General features: G+C 48.8%; 1 protein-coding gene across 1 annotated transcript in view; it reads right to left on the bottom strand.

Annotated features, from left to right (window-relative positions):
* Nucleotides 1-27316, bottom strand: part of LIPC (lipase C, hepatic type) — a 128723-nt gene that overhangs the window by 1561 nt on the left and 99846 nt on the right. The window contains exons 3-8 of the mRNA XM_059180625.1: nucleotides 23586-23768; nucleotides 22892-23009; nucleotides 19426-19659; nucleotides 16647-16892; nucleotides 5955-6072; nucleotides 4221-4439 (exon numbers count right to left, since the gene is read on the bottom strand). Coding sequence (XP_059036608.1) covers nucleotides 4221-4439; nucleotides 5955-6072; nucleotides 16647-16892; nucleotides 19426-19659; nucleotides 22892-23009; nucleotides 23586-23768 — 1118 coding nt within the window. The remainder of the gene's footprint in view (nucleotides 1-4220; nucleotides 4440-5954; nucleotides 6073-16646; nucleotides 16893-19425; nucleotides 19660-22891; nucleotides 23010-23585; nucleotides 23769-27316) is intronic.

The raw sequence follows: 27316 nt of genomic DNA, 5'->3' as shown, positions 1-27316 counted from the left end.
TACAGTTGACAACACTGTATTACATATCAGAGAAAGATGGATGTGTTAGCTAACCGGGTGGTGGGATCCATTCACGTGTATACAGATATCAAATCACAACAATTGTACACTTTAAATATCTTAATCTTATTTCTCACTTATACCTCAGTAAAGTTAAAATTTAAAAAAGTGTTAACAAATAATTTGTGAATGCAATTTTTGAAAAATTCAAATGGTAAGGAAATAAATGAAGTCAAATATTAAAGATCCTCTCTGCCCTCACCTTTGACTAATATCATTCCTCTCCACTTTCCTGGTTTAGTTTATGTCTCTGCAAACCTATTTCTTTTTTTTTTTTTTTTAAAGATTTTATTTATTTATTTGACAGACAGAGATCACAAGTAGGCAGAGAGGCAGGCAGAGAGAGAGAGAGAGAGAGAGGAGGAAGCAGGCTCCCTGCTGAGCAGAGAGCCCGAGGCGGGGCTCGATCCCAGGACCCTAGGATCATGACCTGAGCCGAAGGCAGAGGCTTTAACCCACTGAGCCACCCAGGCGCCCCCAAACTATTTCTTTTTTCCTTTCCTTTCCTTTCTTTCTTTTTTCCTCCCTCTTTCCCTCCCTGCCTCCTTCCCTCCTTCTCTCCATTTTTTTCTTTCCTTTTTTTTTTAAGATTTATTATTTATTTGAGGTAGGGAGGGGCAGAGGGAGAAAAGAGTGAGAGAATCTCAAGCAGACTCAATCTTAAGAGCTCCACACGGGGCTTGATTTCACAACCTGAGATCATGACCTGAGCCGAGATCGAGTCAGACACTGAACGGACTGAGCCACCCAGGCGCCCCACTCCAGACCTATTCCTGTGCATTTATACATACATCACTGTTCATATGTAAACAGAATTTTCAACAAAAGTGGGGTTATAATGTATGTCTTTTTCTGACATTTTTCATTGTTATCAAGAAATGGAATTGGAGACCTATTTGTCTCACTTCCTATGAGTTTGTCTCATTCTTTTTTACCTCCTGCATCACTTTCCGTTGTGTGGGTGTATCTCAACGCGTTAGGGCCATTTTCCTACTGATGGACATTGAGGTTTCCTCTAATGGTTTGCTATTTATAGACGGTACTGCAACAAACATTTTTGTACTTGTATGTATATATCTCTTGTGGATATTTTGAGTATTTCTCCAGGATAGACACGTAGAGTTAAAATTCTGGGTATTATGTATATTTAAAATTTTGATAGTGTAAGCTCACAAGACTGTTCCCTGCTGTATACCTGGGACCTACCACAGTGCCTGGTATAAGGTAAGTGCTTACGAAATATTAGTTGTTGAATGAAATTCTCCTGCAGAAGCTCCATAATTTGCATTCCCACAAATAGTGCATGAGAATGCCAGCTTCTCCACACCTTTACCAACTCTGGATTTTGTCTGTTTTTTAATTCCTGCCAACCTAGTGGGTGCCCAGCGATAATCTCATTGGTTTTTGTCTTGTATTTCTATGATTACTAGGGACATTGAACATTTTCTTATTATGTGTAGTGGATCACTTTTGATGTCCTGCCGTCGAACCAATGTTTTCTGTCCTGTCTCTTCCAGCACAATAGGTCTTCTCATCCCTGACCTTGTGCCCCTGGAAGAGAACAGCACCTCTCATCGAATTCCTTCGGTGGAGGCACAGAGTGAGTTACTTATAACCATTTTTGTGCCCTGGAGTTAGCGAAGAGATTAAGACCGTGAGGTTGGATATTTGCATCCTGGCTCTGGGATTGTGGTTTGTAGTGGGACTCCAAAATTGGTAGTTTGCTATTGGTCTCGTAAGATACATATTATAAATTACATTTGTTGCTACAGAATCGGTTCTCTGCGAGGTGCCGATAGTGTCCAAGGCTTCACAGGTGGTGAGCAGAAAGTGGAATTTGAGCTTAGGGCCGGCAGAGGCAGGCCATTGGATGCTGCCTGCCATATTGCTTTGCTCGCTGCCTCCTCTCTGGGCATGCCCCTAGCCTGTTGTGCTGCAACACCCCTGAACTGCTGTCTTCCTTCTAAGCTTCCCAGACCATGCAATGCTAGTTCTACACTTATGCCAAGCGTGGTCCATGTGCCAGCAGCAGCCGCACTTAGGAGCCTGTTAGAGATGTACGACGTCAGGCCCCACCCACCTACGTTTTAATCGCATTTAAACACAATTCCCGGATGATCCCTGGGTACATGGAGGTTTGAGAAGTGCTGGGAGGGAGCATGTTATTAGTAAAATTAATGCATCTTATTTTCCCAATTATTAGGTCCTGGAATTTCTTTCTGCCAAGGGCCACACTCAGTTTTTTTGTTTGTTTGTTTGTTTGTTTTTTTGGTATCCCCCAATGGTACATGATGCTGTGAAGGCACACAGGAGCCACTGAGCACTTACAACTTAAAAAGCTATAGGTCCCACCACCCCTCCTCCTTTTTCAGCCTGTACCCTCTTATAGCTCCGAGGAAGGGTCTAATGCGCAGATAAACAAATACCCAGGTCTGCAACTCTGGTGCTTTGGGCCAAGGAAAGTCAGATTCTTGGGGCCAAGATGAATGGAGGAAAGGACTGTTGGGAACAGTGCCCAAGCAGCAAAGAGGCAAGGCATCAGACAAACCCCGAGTCAGATCTGGGCTCGGACAGTTACCAGCAATGCTCCCAAGCTGTGACATCAGGTCCATGAGCCCCAGCTTCCTGATCTGCACCGCCAATAATACCGGTTTCCGAGCGTCACTGGGAAGGTACCATGAGACTAACCCACTCGACCTGCCTTGGTGGCCTCCCCGTGGTGGGAATTCTGGAAGCATCATTCCCTTCTCTCTGCTCTTTCCGTCCTCAGAACCATGTGGGTAAGCACCCGTGAGAAGGCTTTGGTGTGTTTTATACAGCCTTTCAGATCAACTCACAGAGAACTGTCACCAGGAACAGCCGCCAGGCCTGAGGAATGACCCTCGAGCTGAGGGAGTGTGGGGAGGGCTGGCTGTCAGAAGCAGAGCTCTTCGAATGGGCCAGAAAGTCATGCAAGAATAGCTAAGTGTCTAAGAGGAGAGAAGCAGTTTAATTTTCTCAAATTGATCGTGTGGAGAAATCTGTTGGCAAGCGGCAGAGTGTGCTCTTAGTAATTGCCAGGATTTTGTATCCCAGGGAGATAAAAACTCAGAGCGCTGTTGTATAAGGGAGTCGGGGGCATAAATCTGCCACGGGCCACTCCTGGCCGTGAGGCCCGTGGGGTGAGCTGGGGAGCGTAGTTCAGAGGTGAGAGGCCTGCTGTTTTCCATCTCTACTGGGGACCAGCCCCAGAGAGAAATGGGCTTCCCAACAGAGGAAGGTGAGAGAGGAGAGACGAGTTCCCTGGACATGAAGGGAGGCGGGAAGGGGGGCAGGGGAGGGTCTGGGGAAGGGCAGCATTCTCCTCTCATGGAGAAGTGCAGAACTCCAGAGAAGCAGAGCTGCCATGGCAAAATGTGTCAGGCATCCCTTTGCTGACAGGACTGAAGGGGCAGCTGGACCACCCTTTCTTGGACACCTTTTCTTTGTGTCTTACTCTGTCCCCAACCCCTTTGGGACCAAGGGAGACTTTAAATCATTAAATCGTACAGAGCAGAGCTTCTTAAGGCTAATCCCTTGGTCCAAGTCACAAGTCTTACGGCTTCTATTAGCAAATGTGTGTCCTGGGTTCCTTCACAAACTATGGTGCATCAGAAGGTCTGCAGGTGTCTTTGGGAAACCTGCATATTTAATAAGCTCCCCAGGAGCTCTTTGGCACTCAAAGATTTGAAAGGCGCCCTCACAACATGGGGTTTCGAGACTGTGATCTGTTGAAAGCATTTCTCTGGGTGAGCAACAAAATGGAAATGTCCGTCTTGGTCCTTGCCACTCAAAATACAGTCCTTGGACTGCGGCACCCACAGACAACTCCTGATGATTCAGCTGAAGTCTGAATAAGACTGGGCCAGTGAGGCCATTCTCAAACTCCAAGGCAGGTAGCTCTGGACCACAGGCAGTGGAAGGAGGCTAGACCGGGAGTCAGAAGACCTGGGTGCAAAACCTGGTCCTTCTCCCTGTGGCTGCGTGAACTCGGGATGGCCATCTCACCTTTCTGAGCATCCACGTGCCATCATGGGACGTGATCGTGGCTACTTTATGATATCAATGCAAGTGTTAACTGTGGAGGTGCTGAGACGAGGAGATGCCTGCTAGATGTCAGGGGAGGCTGTGTCAGTACTCACCGTTGCTGGGTTTCTCCCGCTTTGACTTTGATGGTCTTGACAACGAGGCCCGAGTAGAGAGGCTCTTGGCTCCATGGGATGATGGTTTGGACCGTGTTCCAGACATTGGTCCATACTGCACCATTTTCCCACTTGAACTTGATCATGATGAGCTCACCGATGTCCACATCCAACGTGATGAGAAAGGAATAGGTTTTATTACTAGTAATTTCTTCATCCCTTGAAGATACAAAGGAAATCAGACCTAGTTTATTTGGAACAGCAAAGTCACGTTGGGCACATTCAGGCTGTGTAGGGTTTGCCCGAGTGACTTGGGAAGGTCTTTTCAGCTGCATTTTCCAAACTGGTATGGGACAGGCTATTAGTAGGAACAGTAGTGGGTGGGCCAGACCATTAATACTGGGGAAACCATGTATTTTTTAGGTTAGCGTAATTAAGAGGCTCTGAGAGTTCTGCCGTAATGAATCTGGTAACTCTCTTGAGCTCAGGCTTCCGAGCTTCTGCTTTAACAAATGGGGAAAACTGCTCCTGAGAAGACAGTGGGGCTTTGGCAATGACCTCTGGTTAGTTCAGCTCCCTTGAGGTTTGATTAACGCTGTAGAGCCACCCCACTCTCTTATCTCTCCACTCATGCTTTTTTTCCTCCCCGTAAAAATAGAAACAATGAAGTTTAACAGTAATAGAAAACCACATGGTAAAGGGATGCACCAATTTGGAGCAAAATTTAAATGCAAATCCTTAGTTATCATTAGCAGCTTTAACTAGTCTGTAGGACATTAGCATGTCCCAACACTGACTGAACAGGAGATGCCCTTCCCACCTTGGAACTATTGCATACCCAGGGGAGAACTGGGACAGTGCAGAGGTAACGGTGGATTTGGGGAGAGACAGGTGGATGGAGGGTTCCTCCGCACAGCTTGTCATAGCTCTTCCTGTAGAATGTTGTAAGGGATTGCTTAGGAATCCCTCCACCCTGCTAGGCTGTGCGCATCCTAGGGCTAGGGTCCCCTCTACCTTTGGGGCCGAGCCTGGACTAATACTTCCTGAATGACGGAATGAATGTGATGACCAGAGACCCAAGGCTGGAGGAGATCTTCTGGAAGCTGAGAACTGTCCCTGGGGCAGGCGGAAGGCTAGTGTCTCTTCCAAGGAAGAGGCCACAATGAGGGTCGAGATGTGGAGAAAAAGCCTTATTTCTGGTCACGGAGGCTGGGGAGCTTCTGAGGGAGGCATGAGGCCACTGTTCACATTGTGAGCAGGTGTGTAACAGGGCAGAGGACAGATGGGCAGGGCTGGCAGTGCAGGCTGACTGGGAAGGGAAATTTGTGCCAAGTTAAAACCCATTTGGTTTCTGGGCTATGGCTTTCAGAACTCACTGGAAAGGAGCTCAGGGCTGTCCTGTGGAGACCTGCTCCCTCCCTCCCTGCTCCTCCTGCCTGCTTCTTCTGCCCGTACAGTAGATGATGGACTTTGCCACCTCTGGCTTCCCTCTCTGCTCAGCTCATCTCACAACGAACCCATTGTAAACACAGGTCATTTCACTGTAATGCAGTCTTCGGGATGAGTTGAGGCTGAGGAGGAATGATGGGGGGTCGGTCATCCCATTGGACAGGTGTTTGGGGCAGTCATGTGGGCTGTGTCTGCCCTGGTCCTTGAAAATTATGGGGTCTGCCTAGACCCTGTGAGAAAAAGTAGCACGCCATCAGCATAGACGGCGCTGCACCTCATACTCACAGAGTGATGGTGATTTTCTGGTTTTCCTCTTTTGTTCCAAGGAGTGTCATAGTAAAAGTCGGTTCAGTGGGTTTCTTAAGTTGGTTGATGAACTGGATCTTGAACTGGTAATGATACACTAAAGAGAGAAGGTGGAGGGGGCGAGGGAGAGGGAAAGAGAATTTAAATAGGAAAAACAGAAATTTTTAAAAATTAAAAATATCATATTTTTAAAATTTAAGAATGCAGAGGTAGAAGTCTGGATGGATAGACACCAACTTCCAACAACACCCCCCCAGGTGGAGGGATTATGAATTCTTTAAAATTTTTTTCTTTTTCCTTCTCTGTATTTATTAAACATTTACAGAGGACATATGGTGTGTGTATAATGTAATAATAAATATTATCTAACAGAAGCAGGCGGAGTGGGAATATGGTATACCTAACATTCTCACCCGTTTCTGGGTGCAATCCTGTTGGACTGTTTGGCAAGAGTCCCTTTTATAAATTGAAGGATATTATCGCTTTGAGGCACCTGACCCAGGCAAGAGGATGCATTGCCATTTTCAATGTTTGCCTCTGTTTAATGGGGTCCATTTTGGGATGGACAGAGCTCTAGTTAAGAAGCATATGCTCTAGTGACCACATCTCTATATTCTGGGGCAGTTGCTGGACACTAGCTCCGTGGGGTTCCACAAGGACATTTTCTGATGGAAATAAGACAACTCTAGTTCTGGCCCTTGGATCTAAAATGTTTCTGTCTTATCAAATGTTCAGAATGTTCTTCCACTGGGTTGCATAGGAGATGGTAACATATTTTACTCTCCTTTACCTAAATACAGTCTATATTTAATTAATAAAAGCAAATTGCTTACTATCACACAGGTATGGTTAAACACTTCGTACTACCTCATCTCATTCACTCATCAGAAGAACCCTAGGAGGTGGGTATTGTTGTCATCATCCCCATTTTATGAATAAGAAAATCAGGGCCCTAGAACAGAAGGGACTCGTTCAAGGTCACATAGCAGAGTCTGTCTCTTAGCCTGGGCCTGTTGCTAAGCTTCCTAAGATGGCCTTGACTAACCTTGTGTTGTTGCACTAACTGCCTATGGGGCTGTTCTTGGCAGTTACCCCACTTCATTCAGAAATGAATGGACTGCTTGGACTTCTGTCTCTTGCTGTCTCCATATTCTCTACATGCTTGTACTGTTTTAGCTCCAAGATGGCCAACAAGCTTCATATGGCATGCCAGTTCCACCTGATTGACCGGACTGCCCAGAGCCCTATGTGCAGATGGGTACTGAGGCTACACCCAGGCTCTTGGAGAGATTGGTGTCTGCCTTGGGCAGAGGAGAGGGATTTTTGGACTGCTTGCTGTGGATTTGCCTTTCCTGCTCTAGGTAATGATTCATCCAATTCATCCACTAATTCTGATACAGTGACTTCCACCATGTAGGTGTCTAACCAGCTTGGTGGGATGAATGAACCGACAGTTGGCTTGGGAGTAACATGATGTATATTACCATGTAGCAAGCTGGAAGCCACCTCTGAGTCCCCAAGACCTGAGTTTCAAGCTGTGTTGCAGGAGAATTCCCACCAGAAAGCACAGATCATGACACTAGCCACTTGTTCATCTATCCCATACCCCCAGCACGTGGAAATTCATCATCTTCGTGAGTTAGTCTCCTACCTACCAAATGCCGCACGGCCATGGGAGGTTGGGAGCCTCACACGGACCTGGCAACAGCTGCCGTGGTGGCGTCCTGCCAACACCCCAGCTGCAGTGTCCCAGGCTGCCTGGTTCTCTGGGATTCTAGGTTGTTTGCACAACCCTCCCCTTTGGCATAAACTGACCTTCTCATTTGGGTTTTGTGGTGGCCTTGCTTACGAGCCTAGGGTTATCTCTTGGGTTGACTCTGAAGCACCAGAGTTTCTTTTTGTATATTTATGTTCATGGCAAGAGCCAAACACGAACTGACGACTTTTATAGGCCAGGGGTTTTCTGCTTTAGGTGGAAGCTAGCTTGGGCCTCACCTGGCCCTGAGCACAGCGCCCTGTGCCCAACAGATGCTCAGGTCCTTATAAATGGAATAAAGCAGTTTGATATGCTCAGGACTGTGAGGCTGAGGGTGAGAAACAAGAGAAATGCAGTGGGCCCAGGTTCCAGAAAGAGTCCCTCCACCCTGACTGGCAGTGATGGAGACAGGGACTCTGGCCTAACATCCCAGAAGCCTCTGAGAGGCTGTATACGCTTTGGGGGTGTATCAAGAGAACCCTGTCGCAGGCAGACAGAGTTTAAGTTGAACAGAGGCAAAAGGAAAGGTCCTTCTGAAGACAAGGCCATAGGTGTGTGGGGTGGGGATCAGATGTGGAAAGGAGGGGGCGGGAGGACTGGCCTCGGGTAGCCTCCTAACAAGGAGGCAGGCATCTTGCAGAGCACTCAGGGATCCCCCACAGCAACCAATTTTAATCCAGTTTTGTATGTATGAAGTGGGAGTCTACTGTGCTCAGGCCAGTGCTAAGAGCTGTTGGGGAGAGAGGAGTTAAAGAGGATTATTAGCAGTACGCATGATACCAACACTGGCTAATACTTATTTAGTTTACCTGTGCCAGGCACTTTGCACCTATTATCTCATTTAATCCTCACAACAGGTGATACAATCATCACCTCGTTTTAGAGAGGAGGAATCTGAAGCACAGAGAAGTTAGGTGACTTTCCCAGTATCACACAGCTTGGAAGTAGTGTAGCTGGGATATAAGTCCGGGCCACCAGGCTCTAGAATTTGAACTTTTAAGTGTTTGTACCTGGGACCATAGCTTTATATACCCTAAGGAAAAGGTTGAAATATGGACAGAGATTTAAGTTCAAGAGTGTCATAACAGAACTGTTTAACTGTATAACTGTATAAAAATAAATCAGCAACACCTGAGATACTCACCTGTTGAAGAATGACTACGGACTGACTAATCAGGACAACCATGAGAACTACCACTTAGCTTTTTATCGTGTCCCCAACACTGAGCCAGTCACATCACATAATTACCTCTTTTCTCTTTACAACAACTGCATAAGATGCCCGCTTTATCTTCCCTTCGCATCATTTTACAAATGCAGAAGCTGATGCTTGGGGAAAGTTAAGTAACTTGTCCATTGTCGTGCAGCTCAGAACGGGGGAAGCTGCAATTAGACTTGAGACTGCTGATTCCGAGTTCATATTCCCAACCATGTGATTTACTCTTATGAAGTCATTAAAAGATATTTTTGGAGCAATTTCAATCCTTCTGAAAGAAGTGGAGGGGGAAAAAATCCCCAAACAACAACCAGGATACAAAATTGCATCGCTAACATGAGACCAACTTTATAAAACAGAATACACAGGAAGGGATTTATAAAATGTAACAGTGCTTATCTCTGGAGAGGAGAGAGGGGTCATTTTTATGTTTCTTCACGCTTTCCTGCAAGTTCTGGGTTTTCTACAATATGCTTATATTCTAATTGACTCTTGCTGGAAAAAGAAAAAGCTTTTAAAAGTATTAGAATAGAAAACAAGAGGGCCAAAAGCCACGGGGCTCCACTTAGAGGAGCTTGTAGCTGGGAAGCTAAGTCACGTCTGTGACTCTTGTCCCCTTCTGTCTTCTTGTCTCGTGGGTTGGGCATCCACGTCCATGTCTTCTCTCCCCAGGGCAGTCTCGGTGTCACGTGAATGCTCCTGTCGGCACAAGTCCCAGCATGCAGCGGGCACCTAAGGGGTCTTTAGCGGTTCTTTTGTGTGAAGATAAGGCAGGACACGTGCTGCATTAAAGAACCTAACTGTCAATGGGGGTCGGCACTTGCGGAGATCCTGGGAGACACCAGCCTATACACGAAGTGTTCTGCCTCCATCATTTTTCGTCCTTGTAAGGAGACTAGATAAGGTGCAGGCCCTGTCGGTTTCCTTCGTTTCCTTAGTACGGCTCACCCACTGGAAGGAGCCCCACCCACGCTCGTGAGCTGGCCCTGGCCCGCAGAGTCCTGTTTTCGCCAGAGACCTAGGATGTCAGTTACTCTGCTGGACGTCAGACAAGGAAGCAGAGATTTGGACATAGATCCAAGGTCACCCAGAGTGTTACAGGCAGAGCCAAATTTGAACCCAGGTGTCTGATTCTAAAATCCCCTTTCCACTGTCTCCTGAGGTCCTGGGTCTGCAAGGCGCATCTCCTCTTTGAAAGCAAATGGCAAACCCCCAGTCCCTGAGGAAAGGCAGCCGTCAAAACCTTCCTGGAAGGAAGCCACTGAGACAAAGTGCCTTGAGGGTCTCACCCGCTGACATCCATCCTGGGCTATGGCTGCTGCAGGTTCCTGCCTGTTCCCTGAAGGCCTAGCTCCCCAGCGGGGATAAATGGCTTAGGTCCCTGCGCCAGAGATGGGTTTTTGTCTTCCTTTGTTCTTCACTCGTGAGTAGGAGATGGATTCCCAGGTCCGAGATGCCACGGTTGCACAAATCTGGGGGAGGGTGTAAAATCCAAGGGTCGGCTTGCCAGGACCCCATTAACTTCCATCCTTTGAGTGAGAATTACCTGACCTCCTGCATCTTCCCAGGGTGGAGTCTGTGCAGAAATTTGGAACCTCAAAGGTGAAGGAGTGGCCAGGAGTCCGAGTCCACTGGCCTCCCAAGCACTCCTGAAGGATATGTGGGCTGTGGAGGGGCACAGGGGTGATAGGATGAGGGCACCCTTGTGTCTGTAGGAACCCAGCTGTAGAACCCAGCAGGTTGATGGCACTGGTGGTCCCAAATGACCTGCACTAGGGAAGTCACTTTTTGGGGGGGAGAAATCTTGAAATGACATTATTTTTATAAATATAAAAGAGCCTTTCATATGGAGAACTAACTAGATGATCCTATTTTGGATTTTTGTGTTTTTCTTTAAAAGAAAAAGAGACAATTTGCCTGTCATCCCCCACTCCCTGGCCCCTCCCCTTCCCCCCAGACAATGATGCTGTTACAAAGATTAAGGAAAAAAGCAGGAGTCATTTTGCTCACTTTCCCTCATGACATGTTTAGTAAGGATTTAAAAAAAATGATTTAGGAAAAATGCTTTTGATCCTGTGACTGTGGAGGGGACCGCCCAGTGCATTCCTCGGTTCGGGCAGGAGAAATTATTTTAGGTCTTAAAGATAAAGAGCATGAAACAGTCCATTAACCCTGAATGAGATCAGGCAAATGCCACCTAGAGCAGAGATGGGAAGCCTCTGGAGAGTCTCCTCAAATAGAGTCTTCCTGAGGTTCAGTTCCCTAAAAGCCCCGGATTCTGATCTCGTGTAAACCCCACTGGTGCCACTTAAGTTCTTTTTGTAAGGCAGCCACCGTAGACATTGGCTTAGTGGAATTTATGAAAAGAGAAATTTTGTTTCTCCTTCTTTTTCTTCTCCTCTTCTTCCTCCTCCTTTTTGTGTCATGGGAAAAAAAAAAAAAAGATTCCAGATCATTAGATATTGGCTCTGGGAGGTATTATGATTTTCTTTGCAAACATCAAAGAGGCCTTTTTCTTTCAGTGTATCGATTTTCTTTCATGAAGATGGGAGGAATGGGATCTCTTGTGTTGTTTTGCCACACTGAGGGCTGGTTCCTAGACATGAGATGCCTCTAACTCGAGAGGGAGGCTTCAGACCTGACACTGAGCCTGAAGATGGCACCGTGAGGGCTTACCCCACCAGGGGGCCAGCACCCAGGGAGGCTGGAAGAGGGAGGGCGGGCACAGGTGTATTGGAAGCAGGTGTATTGTGCAGTTCTGGGCTCATGTTGGGGGCTGCAGTTGGGTTTCACAGTTCCATGAGACACCCCATAAAGTGCTTCAGAGTGAGCATCTTCCAAATGCACGTGGGGTATTTTCAGTGGAAGACAGTCAAGGCCTCGAAGACTCGGGAAGAGTTTTTTGCTTCCCACTTACCTGCCTCTAAGAGTTTTTAGATAGGGGCCTAGTCCAGGGAGATAGCTCCTGCCACAGAGAGCTGCAGAGTCTGGGTGATGAGGGTGGTAAGTGGGGGGGTGATGGTGGGGGGGGGGGCTTGGGAGTGGGGTGGGGGGTTCAGGCCTGTGTGTTGATTCTGTTCTGGGTCGCATTGTCTCTGGATGGTGTGATGAACATTTGTTTCCCAAACCTTGGTTCTTCTCATCTTGCTGTGAATTAACTTCCTTCTCTCTGAAGCCCCACAGCCCCACCCCCTTCTCTTTAGCTCAGGATGGCAGGGAGGCTTCAAATGCCTGACTTCTTTGAACCTCTCACGGCTCTGTGAGGCTCTAATACACGTGGAATTAACATTTTCTCCTGTTGAGCTGTTTTATGTCAACTTAATTAAGAGGCCAGCCAAAAGAAAGGGTAGAGGAAAAATTTTCCTCCCCTCCACCCTGGTGTCAGAGGATTGGATTCTTGCCACTTCTGTGGGCAGTTGCCTTTTCTGCTGGGGGTGAGATTGGGGGACTGTGTGTGGTAAGGAGTGTTGTGCTGACTGGCATCACGCTGCCTGCTGTTTGTGCCCATAGGTGCTTCATGTGGGAGGACAACAGGAGCCCTCAGCTGAGGGCCTGGAGTCCTTTCTCTACCGTCTACCACCGTATGGTCATGAGCCCTCACAGACTCTTTGAAGCTCCATTTCCTCATGTATAAAATGGGCATCAAGAGGACTCTAACAGGGGGGTCGTGAGAATATGATGCGATGGGACAGTGTGTATTAAAGTGCCCAGCTTCTAGAAGGTGTTAACCCAGGGACACCTTTTCCCTTCCTATGTGCTGAACTGACCAGGCACAGTTCTGAGCTGCACCCCCAGGGGCCGGTTTTAGCAGTTCGCGCCCATAGTCATCCACACACCATCACTCTGTGGCTGAAGAAACTGAGACCCGCATAGGTTTTGTCACTAGTTCAAGGTCAAATATGAGGTTGGCAGCAAAGCCAAATTCTGGACACGCCCTATTCCCAATCTCAAGCCTGTGCTGTCTCTACTACACCCAATACTTTTTCTGGACCTCTCCCTGGAAATTAGGGAAACCTTTCCTAAAGAAGTAGTGGAGAAAAGCCAAAGACGAACAGATTCCCCTAAGGCACAGTTTGGTTGCTTGCCTACCAACCAAAAGGAAAGAGTACTCAAGCAAGTTCCCCGAGGTGGGATGAGACCCAGAGAGCAAAAAGGGAGAGAGGGGGAGAGGGAAAGAGGTGGGGAGGACCTGGTGTCGGTGCTACAGTCGGGAGACTGCGTGGAGTGGAGTGGAAGAACAAGGGCCGTGAACCAGAGCAACCTGGGGCCAAACATTACATTTGCTGCTCACAGACTGTGTGACTTGGGGAAGTTGTAAACTCTCCAAGTCTCAATTTATTTATTGGAAAATCCACCAACATCAGTCCCCACCCTGACTCATGTCAGTCTCTGTCCTTCTGTCGCTGTCAAGGTTGTTGTGAGGATTATAGGATAAAGGAGCTAAGTCTGTTACAATATACTCAGTGGGGAGCCTGGACAGAATAGGTCCCCATAAGTGCCACTTCCTTCCGCTCTGAGTGGCCTCATCCTACTGCTGGAGGATTAATTAGATAAGGTGTTCACTAAGCAGGTCTCTCTCAGGATGGATACATTCCCTGTCTTCTCTTTCAAAAAACAGGCTCCCAGAATGGTGAAGGCTCTTCCTGGGACAGTGAAAATAGAAGTGGGCAATCACTGCCTTGTGCTACCAGCCCAGTGGGTCCAGACTCTTTGATGGTTTCGTTGAAATATATTTGGAGCCAGAGGAATGAGGGCTAAGTTAGTCACCCTTTGTGGAGCTACAATCGGGAGGCCGTGTTTAGCTGGCCCAGCCAGACCCGGCACTAAAATATATCATACAATTAGATGTTCTTAAAAAATATGAATTATAGGTTCTCTGAAACGAGGGCTGGGCAAGTCTCTTCTTTTAAGAATCTGCAAGTATTCATCAAATGCCAGTGAAATGGGCTTGGAGGGCCCAAGTCAGAGATGATCATGATAGTGATGGGTGGAGAAAGGTGTAGTTATGGGGACCTAGATTAAAGGCCTTGTGCCAGTACCATCAACAGAACTTTCTGTGATGATGGAAGAGATCCATTTCTGTGCTCTCCAATATGGCAGCCACATATCTGAGCACTTGAAAGGTGGCTAGTTGACTGGGGAAGCCAATGTTTGATTGCATGTAATTCCCAGTAATGTAACTAGCCACAGCCACCATACTGGGTGACGCAGTGTTATCCAGATCGCAGCAACCCCCGAGCAGCTGTTCCCGAATGGGCAGAGTCTCACCCAGCGATCATTTCCGGCCATACCCAGGGCAGCTTGACGTGACTCCTGGGATGCTACTCCCCACTGGTGAACAGATTAGGGTTTTGTTCACTGGAAGGACTGAAGCAGAATGGGGGAGAATTTGGAAGGCCCAGAGAAGAGTGGGGGGCAATGTGGGCCACAGCTCCGCCCGCGAACCTCGGTTAGGGGCTGAGATGGGTTCTGACCGGTTTCAGGCAGTCCTGACTCATAGGGCCATGCTCATCAGAAGTATCTGGAGTGAGATAGTCATTGACAATAAAGACACCTGAGTGTTGTCTCCAAGGGTCTCCCTGCCTGTCTTCCTGGGATGGCGCTGAACATTTATGAGGTGGGGGTGGGTGGGCGGGGGCTGGTCTTCAGTGAGCCCCATGAAGTAGGGACTCTGACTACTCTGGCTCAATTTATGTTTGAAAAATAAATGACTGGAGGGACACATTGGTCTTTTGTAGCTGCTGGGATGGACAGCACTGGCCAAATGCAGCTCTCTGGTCCTCCTCCATAGGAAAGAGACCCCTGTGAGTTCACACTAGTGGCTTGTGGTAGTCGGGCATCTGGGTCCTTGGCAAAAGGGAGGAACTCAGACTGAGTGTACCTGTTGGTCTTTTTTTTCCCCCTCTTCTTTCCCGACATGCTTGCCTGACCTTTCTCCCCATCTCCAAGCCCCCAGCAGATGTCCTCCAGCTCTACCAAGCTCCTCAGTTCAGAATACCCCCAAGCTGTGGAAGGTGAAAAGCAGTCTCCTTTCTTCCCAGCTGATCTCAAAACCTCCCCCTTCTTCTCTTCTCCCTCCCTCACCTCGACCAATAGACAAGGGGCAGGTTCCTGAAGTGGGGAGGAAATCAATCCCTCAACTAGTTTGGAGGTCTGGGTCTAAATGCTGACTCTGCCAAGAATTCACTGTGTGTCCCTGGGCAAATGATTTTCCCCAGCTGGGCCTGGTGTCTGCGTCTGTGAAATGGCAGGGTAGAACAGCGTCTAGAAATGCTAACATTCCACGATTTAAAGCAGAGCCAGTGAAATGTGCTTATCGGAGGGGCTTAATCACTCCAGGCAGCTTTGCCATTTAAAAGAGGAGCTGGTTAACCCAAATGAGTGTCTAATTGGCAGGCTGCCATTGGGGAGCTCTTTGAGGCGAGAGCCCTTCCAAATTCCCTCAGCTGATTTCGGATGGTACCTTCTCCTCCACCCCAAAGGGGCAGACGGCAGAGGGGGCCCACTGGCCCCTCAGGCAGGAAGGATCCACCTTCACTGTGATGCTCTCAGAAGCGATCATCCACCCACAGCAGATTTCTGTCATTCCTGGGCTTCAGGGAAGGGAAATCTGGCCAGGGAGCGCAAGTTCAAATAAACAGGAATCCTGTGCTTAAAAAACAAGTCGCCTGGGAACTTGAACTTGTGAGTGTGATAATAAAAGGAGCACAGACCGGGAGTCGGATGCACCTGGTTGCTGGCCTCCTTCCAGGCTGTGTGGCCGTGGGCGCGTCACTCTACCCACACTGCCCTGCCCCCCTCTTGAACACGAGATCATTACCCCCTGCCGACCTTGCTTGCCTGTTGTGGGGGCCGCAAAAAGGTGATGGCCGAGTCTGATGTTTTGTATAAAACGCTGTGCAAATGCAAAGTGGGGGTGACGACATGATCACCTTCTGCGGCTACAAATATTCTGGGCGGTAAGAATCAAACAGCGCAGCTCCTCCCGGCGCCGTGAGCATGCGCCGTGAGACAGTGAGCCGCTAATCGCTCGGGGCCGCTGGAAGGATTAGACACAATGTTAACTGCAGCAGATGCCAGCTCGTTCGCCTCCGGAGGATTCGGGTTTTGGGGGAGAAATCCTCCGCTGGCTTCTGCCCCGGAAGAGGCACAGCTCTGACCTCTGGTGCAACCCAGAGAGGGTCCGGGGCTCGGTGTCTGCCCCGAGGTTAAGGATCTGATGAGGAAAATTGGAAGCCAAACTTCATCTTTGGAGGTTCTCAATAAGCCAGTGATACCCTGTAAGAGCAGTGGATCCAGATTTTAGAGGAAACGAGGAACCCCCAACATAGCCCAGAGGCTCCTTTTTTCATGCAAGTTGTGAGCAGAGGGGAAAGCCGTGGGTTCCAGCTGGGGTTTGAAGACGCCTCCAGGTCCCTGCTCAGTGAGACTTGGGTGATCGAGGGAACTGCTGCTCAGGGCAGCAGTTCCCTCGATCCACGTGAACGTGGATGAAGAGAGGCTCACGCAAGGATCATTCCAGAAAGTATCAAGGTTTCCTCCCACCTGGTGCTTGGCAGCCAGGTGGACACACCCATGGGAATGAACACAGAGAGAGGCTGCGCCAACGTCGCCGTCCAGAATCTGTGGTTTCAGGACCCCTGAGAAAGCAGAGGGAAGCTTGGGCCGAGCGGCTGCCCTGGGGCCCACCCACACTCACCTTTGAAGGGGGACTGGGGGCGTGTAACGAGGAAGAGCCTTTTGTGCTTCTTGCCCTGCCGCTCCTGGCGGATGTGGTAGCCCATGGTGTTGCAGCGACCCTTCTGGCAGCTCAGGCACAGGCCCTGGCTGAAGCTGCCCATGTCGCCGCACTGGTAGGCCGTGCTCTGCCGGCTGGGGTGCAGCAGGGAGTCGATGAAGAGATGCACGGACCGCTCATGGGAGCATTTTATGGTCTTAGTGATGGCTGGAACACAGGGCAAGAAGGACGTTATCACCCCTCCGTTTTCCAGAGAAGCCTCCACTCCAAGGATCGTCCTGTGTGCAGGGCAGATGAGCAGCACGTTGGGAAGGAGGGGTGGGATTGCTGAGGCTGACCCCCCCCACAGCCCCAGTGGGAAGGAATCCGAGAGTGCAAACTCTAGTAGACCCCTCTCAGTCTCGTGGTGTAGAGGCATCTCCCCAGCCACGGTGGGTGTTTTAACTAGAAGCCCAAGTTCCTAAGAAAATACTGAATTATTTAAGAACTCAGGGTAGTGTGATTTATTTAAAAATATTTATGTCTTAAATGGCTAAAAATGTGCAAGTGCTGATGTCTTGCGTTAAATTAGCTGGAACAGGCTTGTGTGGGATGCCTCTTTGCTTAACCACGCCAGGTAAATGAGAGCCAAGGTACCCTTGGGGCTCAGTTAATGGTCTAGTGAAAGCTCAGTCCTCTCCTACAACGTCTGCCCTCTGTCCTAAAGCTGCCATTGCCTCCCTCGGGTAACTGGCCTGTAAAACCAGCAAGGGGATTGGCTTCTAGGAGGATAATTCTAGTGACCAGGTCTATCTGGGCCTAACCCCAAAGAGCAGGGGTAGGAAGTTTATCTACTGTGAATTTTTAACCCTTTTTTTTTTTTTAAACTCTCCACATCTTAATCTAATCTTTAATAAATTATTCTCAAGAACGTTGAAAAACTACCACAAGGTATGTAAATTACCTAATGTGAAGGTACAGCACAGGTAACTTTGCCAAAAGCTATTTCTCCCAGAGTCTGAAGCCTAAATGCTGAGATCCAAAAGCTCGCTCTTGATCTAGGGCTGCACTTGTTGAACACCGAGTATAAGGCAGGTCCTATGCTGAGTGCTTTCATACACACACTTCCTGAATCTCACCACGGCCCCCTCAGGCAGATGTTGTAGGTGAGAAAGCTGAGCTTCAGAAGCGTTCACTAACTCATTCCAGCTCACCTAGGAGGGGTTGGGTTGGCAGAGCAGTCACCAGATTATATTCTGGGCAGATGCTTTGCGAGTACCACCCCAGAATGGGATTGTTTTTATTATTTTTTAAAGATTTTATTTATTTATTTATTTATTTGACGGAGAGAGAAATCACAGGTAGGCAGAGAGGCAGGCAGAAAGAGAGAAGGAAGCAGGCTCCCCGCTGAACAGAGAGCCTGATGTGGGGCTCAATCCCAGGACCCTGAGACCACAACCTGAGCTGAAGGCAGAGCCTTAACCCACTAAGCCACCCAGGCACCCCCAGGATCACTCTTTAAACCTAAAGGTGAAGAAAAGTGAGAAAAACCACACTAGAACTGGGCGAGCAAAATAAACGTACTCAGTTCCACCACTTGGAAGGTTAGCACAAAAAAGCAAATAGCACTAACAGAGATGTTTGTCAGGCAACTAGTTACTCAATATCAGGCCTGTGTGGAGCTCTGGGAGGGAGTGGATCTGGGAGGAGGGCTGGTTGCTTAGCCGGGATGGAGCAGACCCCCGTGGATGACTGGAGGGGTAATGACGTGAGGGGCATGTGAGGAATGAGGAGAGGAAGTTCGCAGAAGGTTCTCTCAGGCGTGGGTGGGTGGAAGGCTGGGAGTCCAGCCAAAATGAGATGATGTTGAGTTTGAAGGTCGTTCTGATACTGGAGAGGTGAAGACGGTGATGTCATCACAGGAGAGCGTATTCTCAGCTCGGTTTTGGATGATGGAGGTGAGAAGGAGGTACGTGGGGCGGGGCGGGGTGGGGGGCAGGGTCTCCGGTTGGCTTAGCGTGAGTTCACATGTTTTCATCAGTATGATATTTTATAATAATGAGAGATTTAGAACACCCATGGAACATATGATTTTTTGCTGAAAGGCTTGTCCTTTAATCTTGTGTATGTGGTCAACGTGCATGTCAATATTTTAGTCTAGAATGTGGGAGAGAAGTGGGATCACAGCCCAGAGAATGCCAGAATCCAGTTTCTGCCCCAAGATAAAGGAAACAACAAAGACATGTTTAGAACTGAACTTTGAATTGGAGGAATTCCAGTAAGGTCCTGCAGGACCAGCTGATTAAATCTCCCAGGAGTGGAAGAGCTACTCCCACTCTGGTCAAACGAAGGATAAGAAGCTAAAGATCAAGGATCTGTTAAGTGCATCCTCGTGTGGCCCAGAACAGAGGAAGCCTCCTGGGTGAGGAAGCTTCTGGAGAAGGAGAAATAACCGCAGGCATCAGGACTCCACTTTCAGAAGGGCCAGTACCCCTGGACAGACTTTGTTGGGAGGGGCTAAGAAGTAGGGATTCCTGGTGGTGCCCCCAGCTCATTGTCAGAGCGTGAGCTCAGAGGACCACTGCCAGTTAAAGGAAGGCCTGCTGGAGGGACCCCAGCCCTTACCCACTCTCTCACAAGCTCTCCCTCTGAGGGAGAGCCCTACAGAGTTGAAGGTTCACTGGGTCTTGGGGGCCATATGTACATATGGGGGATGGGAGCCAGTGCAGGCTGGCTCTGTCCCCTGGGCCATCATACTCACCATATAAGCCATGCTTGGTAATATGTTTGTAGAGCTCTAGGAAGTGACAGCCAGGCTGGAAGTAGCCCCCATTGGGGTAGAAGTCATAGTGAGCTATGGGCTGTTTGATGCCCACACTCAGGCCCATGTGCTCCCGGGTGAAGGTGTGAATGGCATCCACGAAATTGGCATCATCTGGTGAAAGACGGTCGCTGGGCGAAGATCCCTCGAACAAAGGGCCCGCGGCATCCAGTCCTAACAGGGAAAGCAAGGGTAAGGGTTAGGTGGGAGCAAGGGGAAGAAAGCAGAAAGCTCCTTTTAGCTTTCTGATGTTATTACACATTCATGCGCTAGCAGGAAGAAAAAAATCCTCAGGGATAATCTTTCTCTAGAAAATCTTGCTATAACCTTTTCACAGTAAAACCACAGTAATTCATGGTGCCGAAAATTAGACACGGGCTGCACATTATCTATGGGGAAAGAGGTCTGCAGGAACTATCCAGTGGTAGAAATAAGGTTATGAGGGAATGCTTGATTTATTTAAGCAAATCAATTTTAAGTACCTCTCAAGCTACTTTCAAGAGCATCTGTTTGCATACAAAAAGCCACTGTGCTTATTCTAAGTAGTTCTAACCTACCCATCAGAGAAAAAATTTATTTGCCTATATGTTGTCCGTGAGTTCCCTAAACAAGCTGGCTCTTCTCCCACACCAATGTCATCTCATTGGAATGTCCAAAACAGCCTTGGGACATGACTGTTCCCTGGTGAAAATGTTCTGAGCGAATAGGACTGCTCCGAGCTCTGGTCGAGTGACAGATGTGTGTGCGCAAGACTAGAGGCAGCTCCTGGCTGGTTGGCGTCTACAAATACAAGGAGTATTTCTGCTCTCAAGGGTTTTCCTCTGTCTTTCTTCCTTCACCCTCTCTGGAAGACTCTTTGATGTCCCACATCAGCCCTGGCTTCCATCCCTGATGGGGGTGAAGGAGTTGACAGGGGCAGTGAGCGCCTGTCTCCAGCTCTCATCTGTAGTTACAAATGAAAGATGTCTTGGTGTGATTTATATTCCGTTCTTCATGGGGCTGAGGAGGAGATGACAGGAGTAATTAGCTGTCCCGCTGCTTCTGTCATGAGTGGGCCTGGCTAATAATGCCTAATATAGCCCATGACACAAGACAGAGCGGAGAGGGTGCTGGGTCTGGTGCCGCCCCTCTGGGATTCTGACTCAGCCTTCTAGGAAGTTCCTCGGGGATGGGCCTTCTGTGAAGGTCTGTTTACCCCCAGCCTATTGAGGGTTAAATCACAGAGTGATCACCATTATAACCATAGTGATAACCATATAACCATGACTGGATAACCATTCCTGGGGGGTGCACATACTGGCCCATGAACCAAGTCTCCCCAGTTCCTGGCAAGGCAAAAAATAAAAAAAATAAAAAAAACGAGGAAGTGATTTCTCATAATGACGAATTTATTTCTCTTGTATAAATGTCTGCCATTATTTATCTTGTTTTTTTTTTTTTTTTTTTTTTTTTTTTAACATTAAAACCAACCTCTTTTTTGGTGAAGTAATGGTAATCGTAGATATTAACTGCCCAAAGTGTTCTTACCTGATAAAATGGGGGTCATGGGACACCTGGGTGTTTCAGGTGGTTGAGCGTCCTACTCTTGGTTTTGCCTCAGGTCATGATTTCATGGGTTGTGGGATCGAGCCCCGAGTTGGGCTCCATGTTCAGCAGAGAATCTGCTTGAGATTCTCTCTGTCCCTCTGCCCCTCTCCCCTCTCTCTATCTCTAAAATAAATAAATAAATAAATAAATAAATAAATAAATAAATCTTCCTTATAAAATAAAAAGTCACAACAACGTTATTCATCTTAAATTTCCTTTGAATTGTTTTAGCTTGTGAAGTATTGTTTTAGCTGGTGAAGTGATGTTTAACTCATCTTAAAGGGGCAGTAGGAGTTTGTTAGGTAGACTGGGGCTGGGGGTGTAGGTTGTGCTAAGATATTCCAGGCAAGGGGCATTGGGGTGGCTCAGTTGTTGAGCATCCAACTTTGGCTCAGGTAATGATCTCGGGGTCCTGGGATTGAGCCTTGCATTAGGCTCCCTACTCAATAAGGAGCCTGCCTCTCCTTCTCCCCCGTCTTGTCCTCTCTTTCTGTTTCAAATAGATGGCTAAAGTCTTAAAAAAAAAAAACAAGATATTTCAGGTAAAAGGAAAAGGACATGTAAGGCCCAGAAGCACAGGAGGCCATGGTGTGTTCATGAAGTAGAGAAAGACCTAGTTCATGGAAGCTTGAGACTACAGGAAGACAGCCTCGAGAGGAGAGTCCCAGAACTCTGGAACACTACACTGAGAAGGGCTTTGGCTGGCTTGCTGGTTCCCTCCCTCCCTTCCTATTCCTTTCTTCCTTCCTTCTTTTCTCTCTCTCTTAAAAATATATTTATTTATTTTTAGAGTGAGAGAGAGAGAGAGCATGTGTCAGCAAGTCCCAGGGGGAGGGGCAAAGGGAAAAGGAGAGAAAATCTTTTTTTTTTTTTTTTAAGATTTTATTTATTTTATTTGACAGAGAGAGAGATCACAAGTAGGCAGAGAGGCAGGCAGAGAGAGAGGGGGAAGCAGGCTCCCCGCTGAGCAGAGAGCCCGATGCGGGGCTCGATCCCAGGACCCTGAGATCATGACCCGAGCCGAAGGCAGCGGCTTAACCCACTGAGCCACCCAGGCACCCCAAGGAGAGAAAATCTTAAGCAGACTCTGCAGTGAGCACAGAACCTGATGTGGGGCTTGATCCCATGACCCTGAGATCACAACCTGAGCCAAAACCAAGAGATGGATGCTTAACCAACTGCACCACCCAGGTGTCCCTGGGCTTTCTGAGTTTTACACTGTGGCTATCTGTGCACCTTGGGGACTGGGCTGGGGAATAGCCCCCTCAGGTGTGATCTTCCAAACACAACTGTGAGGTAGCATCCGGGGATGAGGTTGGTGTCAAGGAAGCGTGGGAGGAAAGGCCTTCTTGCACATCCCCAGCTCTTACTGGGTATCTGGAGCCATTTCCAAGTCAGTGTGGTGCCCCCTTCTTCACATCAAATGGGCCCCAGAGTAAGACCCATGTGTTCCACAAATGTGGAAACTGAGGCACAGACATGGCTGATGTTACCACAAATTTCGGACGTGATCCTTTAACTTGCTCATATTGGGCTTTTTAAACTATAAGTTGAAAATAAACTCTTTCCTGGTACAAAGTGTTTAGAAAGTCTACTTTTGAGGTCCTCTTTGGCATGACTATGAGAGGCACCCCTTGGAGGAAAGGCAGTAGGGGTTGGGGCTGTGGTTTACTCTGAATTCTTGAGGGACAGCAGGCTAGGACAGCGGTCATGCTGGCAGCAGTGTGAAGGAGGCTGGGTGCATGGTAATTCCAGGACTGTTAGGGAAGCGAGTCTTGCCCCACCCCCGCATGCCATCATTGATTATGGACACGGTTACCTGTAATTCTCCCAATCTTGTGCTTTCCGCCCATGTAACTGCCAGCGAATCCTGAGACATGGGCACCCAGGCTGTACCCAATTAGATGAACTTTGCTCCGAGAAAACTGAGCAGATTCCTGGAAGACAGAGGCAAGATGGTTAGTGGGAGAGCTGCTGGACAGAAACCTTGTATGGGTCCAGCTCGTTCTCAGGGTCCCCCTTGTTCTTGGCCCCGGGTTGGCAGAGGGGATGCTTGAGAATTTAGCCTCCTGAGCCAGACTGGTTTCTCACCTTGCCGGCACCCACCTTTCAGACTCAGCTACCTGGGGCCCCGCCTGGTGATGTTGGTCCCCGTCCCCACCCTGCCTGTCTTTACTAGGATATGAATGCCCTACATGGTGCTCCTGTTCATTTCTTAGGGTTTGATGGGCCATGGGTGTGTTCAGATCCGCTAGCACATCCAAGGGAGAGAGCATAAAGGAGGTGGTGGATGGAGGAAGGGGAGGGAAGACAGTTCTGCAAAATAGGGGTTCAAGCATGACGTCTGAGGGAGCCCCAATGTCCCATCTCCACCTGTGCCATCCCATTCCTCCAAGCTTCGTGGAGTGGTTCTCCTATCTGGGATGCTTAGGAGACCGGCTTAATTCTCTCAGTCCCGGCCACGGGGAGAAAGGTGAGGAGGGGAGGGGAGGGGAGGGCAGGGCAGGCCTTGCCTCCAGCCACTGGATGAGAGCTGCCACCTCCTGGCCCACGAGGCGGGTGTTGCGTACAGCCACGGTGTAGTGGCGGTAGGCCAGGGTGAGCCAGTCGGCCAGCCCCACGTTCACAGTCTGGGCCAGTTGAGACTTCAGGGCGGCGACCATCTGCCCGATCCAGTTTTCCAGGAAGCCGTCCACCTGTGGGGGTGGGGCACAAAGTCGTCAGCTTAACCAGAAGGGGACCCAGGGTCGGGGGGCACTGCACTAGTCTCATCTTTCTATTTGTCTTTTTTTTCTTTCCCAACTCTTGGCTTATGAAGGCTGGGTCCTTCTTTCCAAAAGAAAGGGCTTAATGTGGGTTTTCTCGACCTTGGCACTATGGACATTTTAGGCCAGATACTTTCTGTCACGGGGCTGTTTGCGCCCTGTAGGCTATCTAGCAGCATGTCTGGTCTCCATGAAGCAGGTGTCAGGAGCACTCTCCCCCACAAGTTGTGAAAACCAAAAATGTCTCTGCACTTTGCCACATGTCCCCTGGGGGCTACCCGTGGCCTCCAACCGAGAACCATTTTCTTAACATGCCCCTATTTTAAGAGTTTCCGAGCCTTAAAATAATGGAAAAGTCTATGTAGTTAGGAGCTAAAATGCTGACCTATCCTCTGAGGCTCAGCTCTAACCCTTCCCCACTCCAGGAGGCGGGCTTGGCCACAGCTCCGAATCCCAGCTCCTTTGCTCTCCTCCTGCCCACTGCATCTGCTCGCTTTTGAGGGAACAAGGCCCCATGAGTTGGAACATAGCAGGAGCTCAATTCATGTGTATGGAGAATCTTTCTGTGTATGTCCTTTGTTCGAGAACCAACTTGCAGGGCATGCCTGATTCATGGAACGATGACATTGGTGTCTGCAAGGATGACTAGGAGCTCACTTACGGAAATAAGGGTGGGCTGGTGACTGTGGGGCAGGGAGTCTAGGGGGGTCCAGGCAGAAGGAAGAGCATGCTCAGAGGCGCATGGTCAGGAGAGGGCTCCGAGCCATCCCCTCTCCGGGGGGAGAGGAGTCTGGTGTGCCTCAAGACTGCTCTCCAGGCTGGAGAGCAATGCTGATGACATGCAGGTCACTTGGGTTCAGAGGCATTGGCCACTGACCACTGACCACTGACCACTTATGAACATGCACCCAGTGCCTTCCAGGTGGATAGAGCCCCTCGGGTTCAAGTCTCGACCCTCCCAATTAATTGGTTAGCTTTCATTAACCTTTCTGTGCACCACTTTCCCCATCTGGAAAATGGGGCTAGCCGTAGTGGCCTTTCTCCAGGACTGCCGTGAAGAGGAGATCAGTCAGTCGCTAGGAAGCATTTAGAACAGCGCCCGGCACGCAGCAAGCACTCAGTAAATGTTAGTGATGTGCAGTTACCTTCAGAGTTAGTGACCCAGTGAGGCAGCTGCTGCTGTTCCTCTCACTGGTGAGAGTAGTTCTAGGCCCTTCTGCGTTTTAAGAATGAAGCGTTCATTCTGGAAAAGGACCCTGGTAACGGTCCTGTCTTTATGGTCCGTTTGTGAACAAGATACTGATTTAGTCATGAATTCAGCTCACAAATATTTTTGGAGCACCTACTGTGTAATGGCTACTGTTCAGCAGAAGAGGGGGAACACTGCTCCAGGCAGAAGGCACGGGCTGAGCCAAGGCCAAGAGGAGAGAAAGCACAGGGGAGTGCAAGGAGCTACCAACAGCTGGGGGTTGCTGGAGTCGAAGTGGGGGGCAGGGAGAGGTAAGGGGGAGACAGGGAGAGTCAGAGGAGGCAGGGAAGGTGAGGACAAAGCAGGGAAAGGTGAAGGGGGGAGTGGAGGGAGGTAGGGAGGGTGAGGAGGGGCAGGGAGGGTGAGGAGACAGGGAAGGGGGAGGGGAGCACAAGGTGTGAGTAGAGGCAAGGGGTGTCAGTGGAGGCAGGGAGGGTGAAGGGGGCGGGGTCTGAGGGGAGAGCATGCAGGGGTGGGGGGTGGGCGTGGGAGGGTGGGGAGAGCTAACTCCTCTGTGTGCAGACATCCGGACTTGGTGCCTGGCTTCTAACTCTGCCGGTCCCCAAACCTGTCCTCTCCATACATTCCCTCTTTCCCGCCTTCTTTCTTTTTTCTTGTAAGGAAAGTCCATTTGGCTAAAGCAGTTGAAGAAATGGGATACTCTTCTCTACCGTGACTGGCCTCCTTCTAGCCCCTATCCTCCCCCGGGGTTCCCCCAGGAGAGCTTTCCACGGCTGATCTTTAGTTTCCTTTAAAACAGGTTTCATCTTCTTAGCGTTCTGCACTCTGTGTCCTATTCTGTTTGTCTTAGAGAAACACGGATTGAGCTCCTAGGCCAGCGGGAGAGAGCCGCAGTGAGGACTGCAGGCTGAAGCCTGCTAGGAACAGGGGCCCGGTTGGACCCCTCTGACAAAGGGAGTCTTCGAGAGTGGGAGCTTGGAGCATGAGGGTTTGATCTTTGTCCACTTTTGGCTGTGTGACTATAGTAGTTGCTCGACCTTTCTGAGCGCACTTTCTTCTTCTAAGAGATACTAACCCACCTTGGAGGAAGGTGTGGGGATTAAACTGGTTGATGTATAATGAAAAGGGCCTAACCTGTAGCAGGGCGTCAGTCTATGTTAGGCCCCTTCTTTAGGGGTAGGAAAAACACCACCACCTTCACTGCTGACCCTGGGGTGTGTGGGATCCCCAACTTCCCTAGGGTGGGAGCCCTTTAAGTCCTAGGCGGAAGCTGCTAGCAGGCTACAGGTGTCTCTGTTTTCCCCCCTAGCAGTGGCAAGCACCCCATCTCATGGCTTTACCCCTGTGACATCATGTGGCTCCCCATTACAACATAAGACCAGGTGCAGGGTCTGTATTGTACATGGGAAGGCTATGAGCCTGCACATAGCAGACTTTCAGTGAATCAATGTTGAAAGAGTGGCAGGTGGGTAGATGGACTTATTTTGCTTTCTACAGTATAGATGAGGGCTTCAAGAGTGTTTTTCAAGTAGATGGCAGGGAAAGGTTTCCAAGTCACGAAATAGATCACCAAATCTCTGGAAGTTTCAAGTCGTGAACCAGGCTTCAAATTGTGTGTTGGTTGGGAGCCAGGGAGGCAGAATTTCCTCTTGGAGAAAAGTCCTTGCTTAGTTTCATTTCAATCATTGCCCATAATATTCTTTCTCCCCTTCGTCCAGGGTTTTTAGCATCCCTAAAATGCTACACTTTCTCTAAGACGCTACATATCTCAGTCATCTTTCTATCTAGGTATGGCTCATGGATATAACTGGAAGCATTTTACAGATATTTCTGGGTGGCTAACCTAAAAAAAACTATCTTTTATACCAAAAGCCATTGAACTGTACACTTTAAATGGATGGATGAGTTTAAATGGTATGTGAATTACATATCAATATAGCTGTTTTTAAAAAACCATGCTCTTTGACTCCGTTGTGTATACCTTTTATTCATTGTGCTACCTGGAATAAAGATACGATAGCTGGTGCTCTGGCTTCCATCTTGGACTATAAGGACAAAGGCAGTACTCTAAGAATGGCAGAGTAGTGGGAAATGAGCTGGGTCCCTGAGGACATCATTAACCAAAGTCATTTATCCAGTTTTGGATTACACATCTCTAGGCTATTGTGTGAAATGGAAACAAATTTGTTTCATTTGAACTATTGCCAATTAGGTTTCTGTTATTTGGAGCTGCATTTAAACCTTATAGTTACCATATTTCATTGGGAGA

The sequence above is a fragment of the Mustela lutreola genome, chromosome 7 (genome assembly GCF_030435805.1).
Source record: "Mustela lutreola isolate mMusLut2 chromosome 7, mMusLut2.pri, whole genome shotgun sequence".
Taxonomy (NCBI): Eukaryota; Metazoa; Chordata; class Mammalia; order Carnivora; family Mustelidae; genus Mustela; species Mustela lutreola.
The sequence above is the reverse complement of the archived record's forward strand: the minus strand, read 5'-3'. Positions and strand labels throughout refer to the sequence as shown.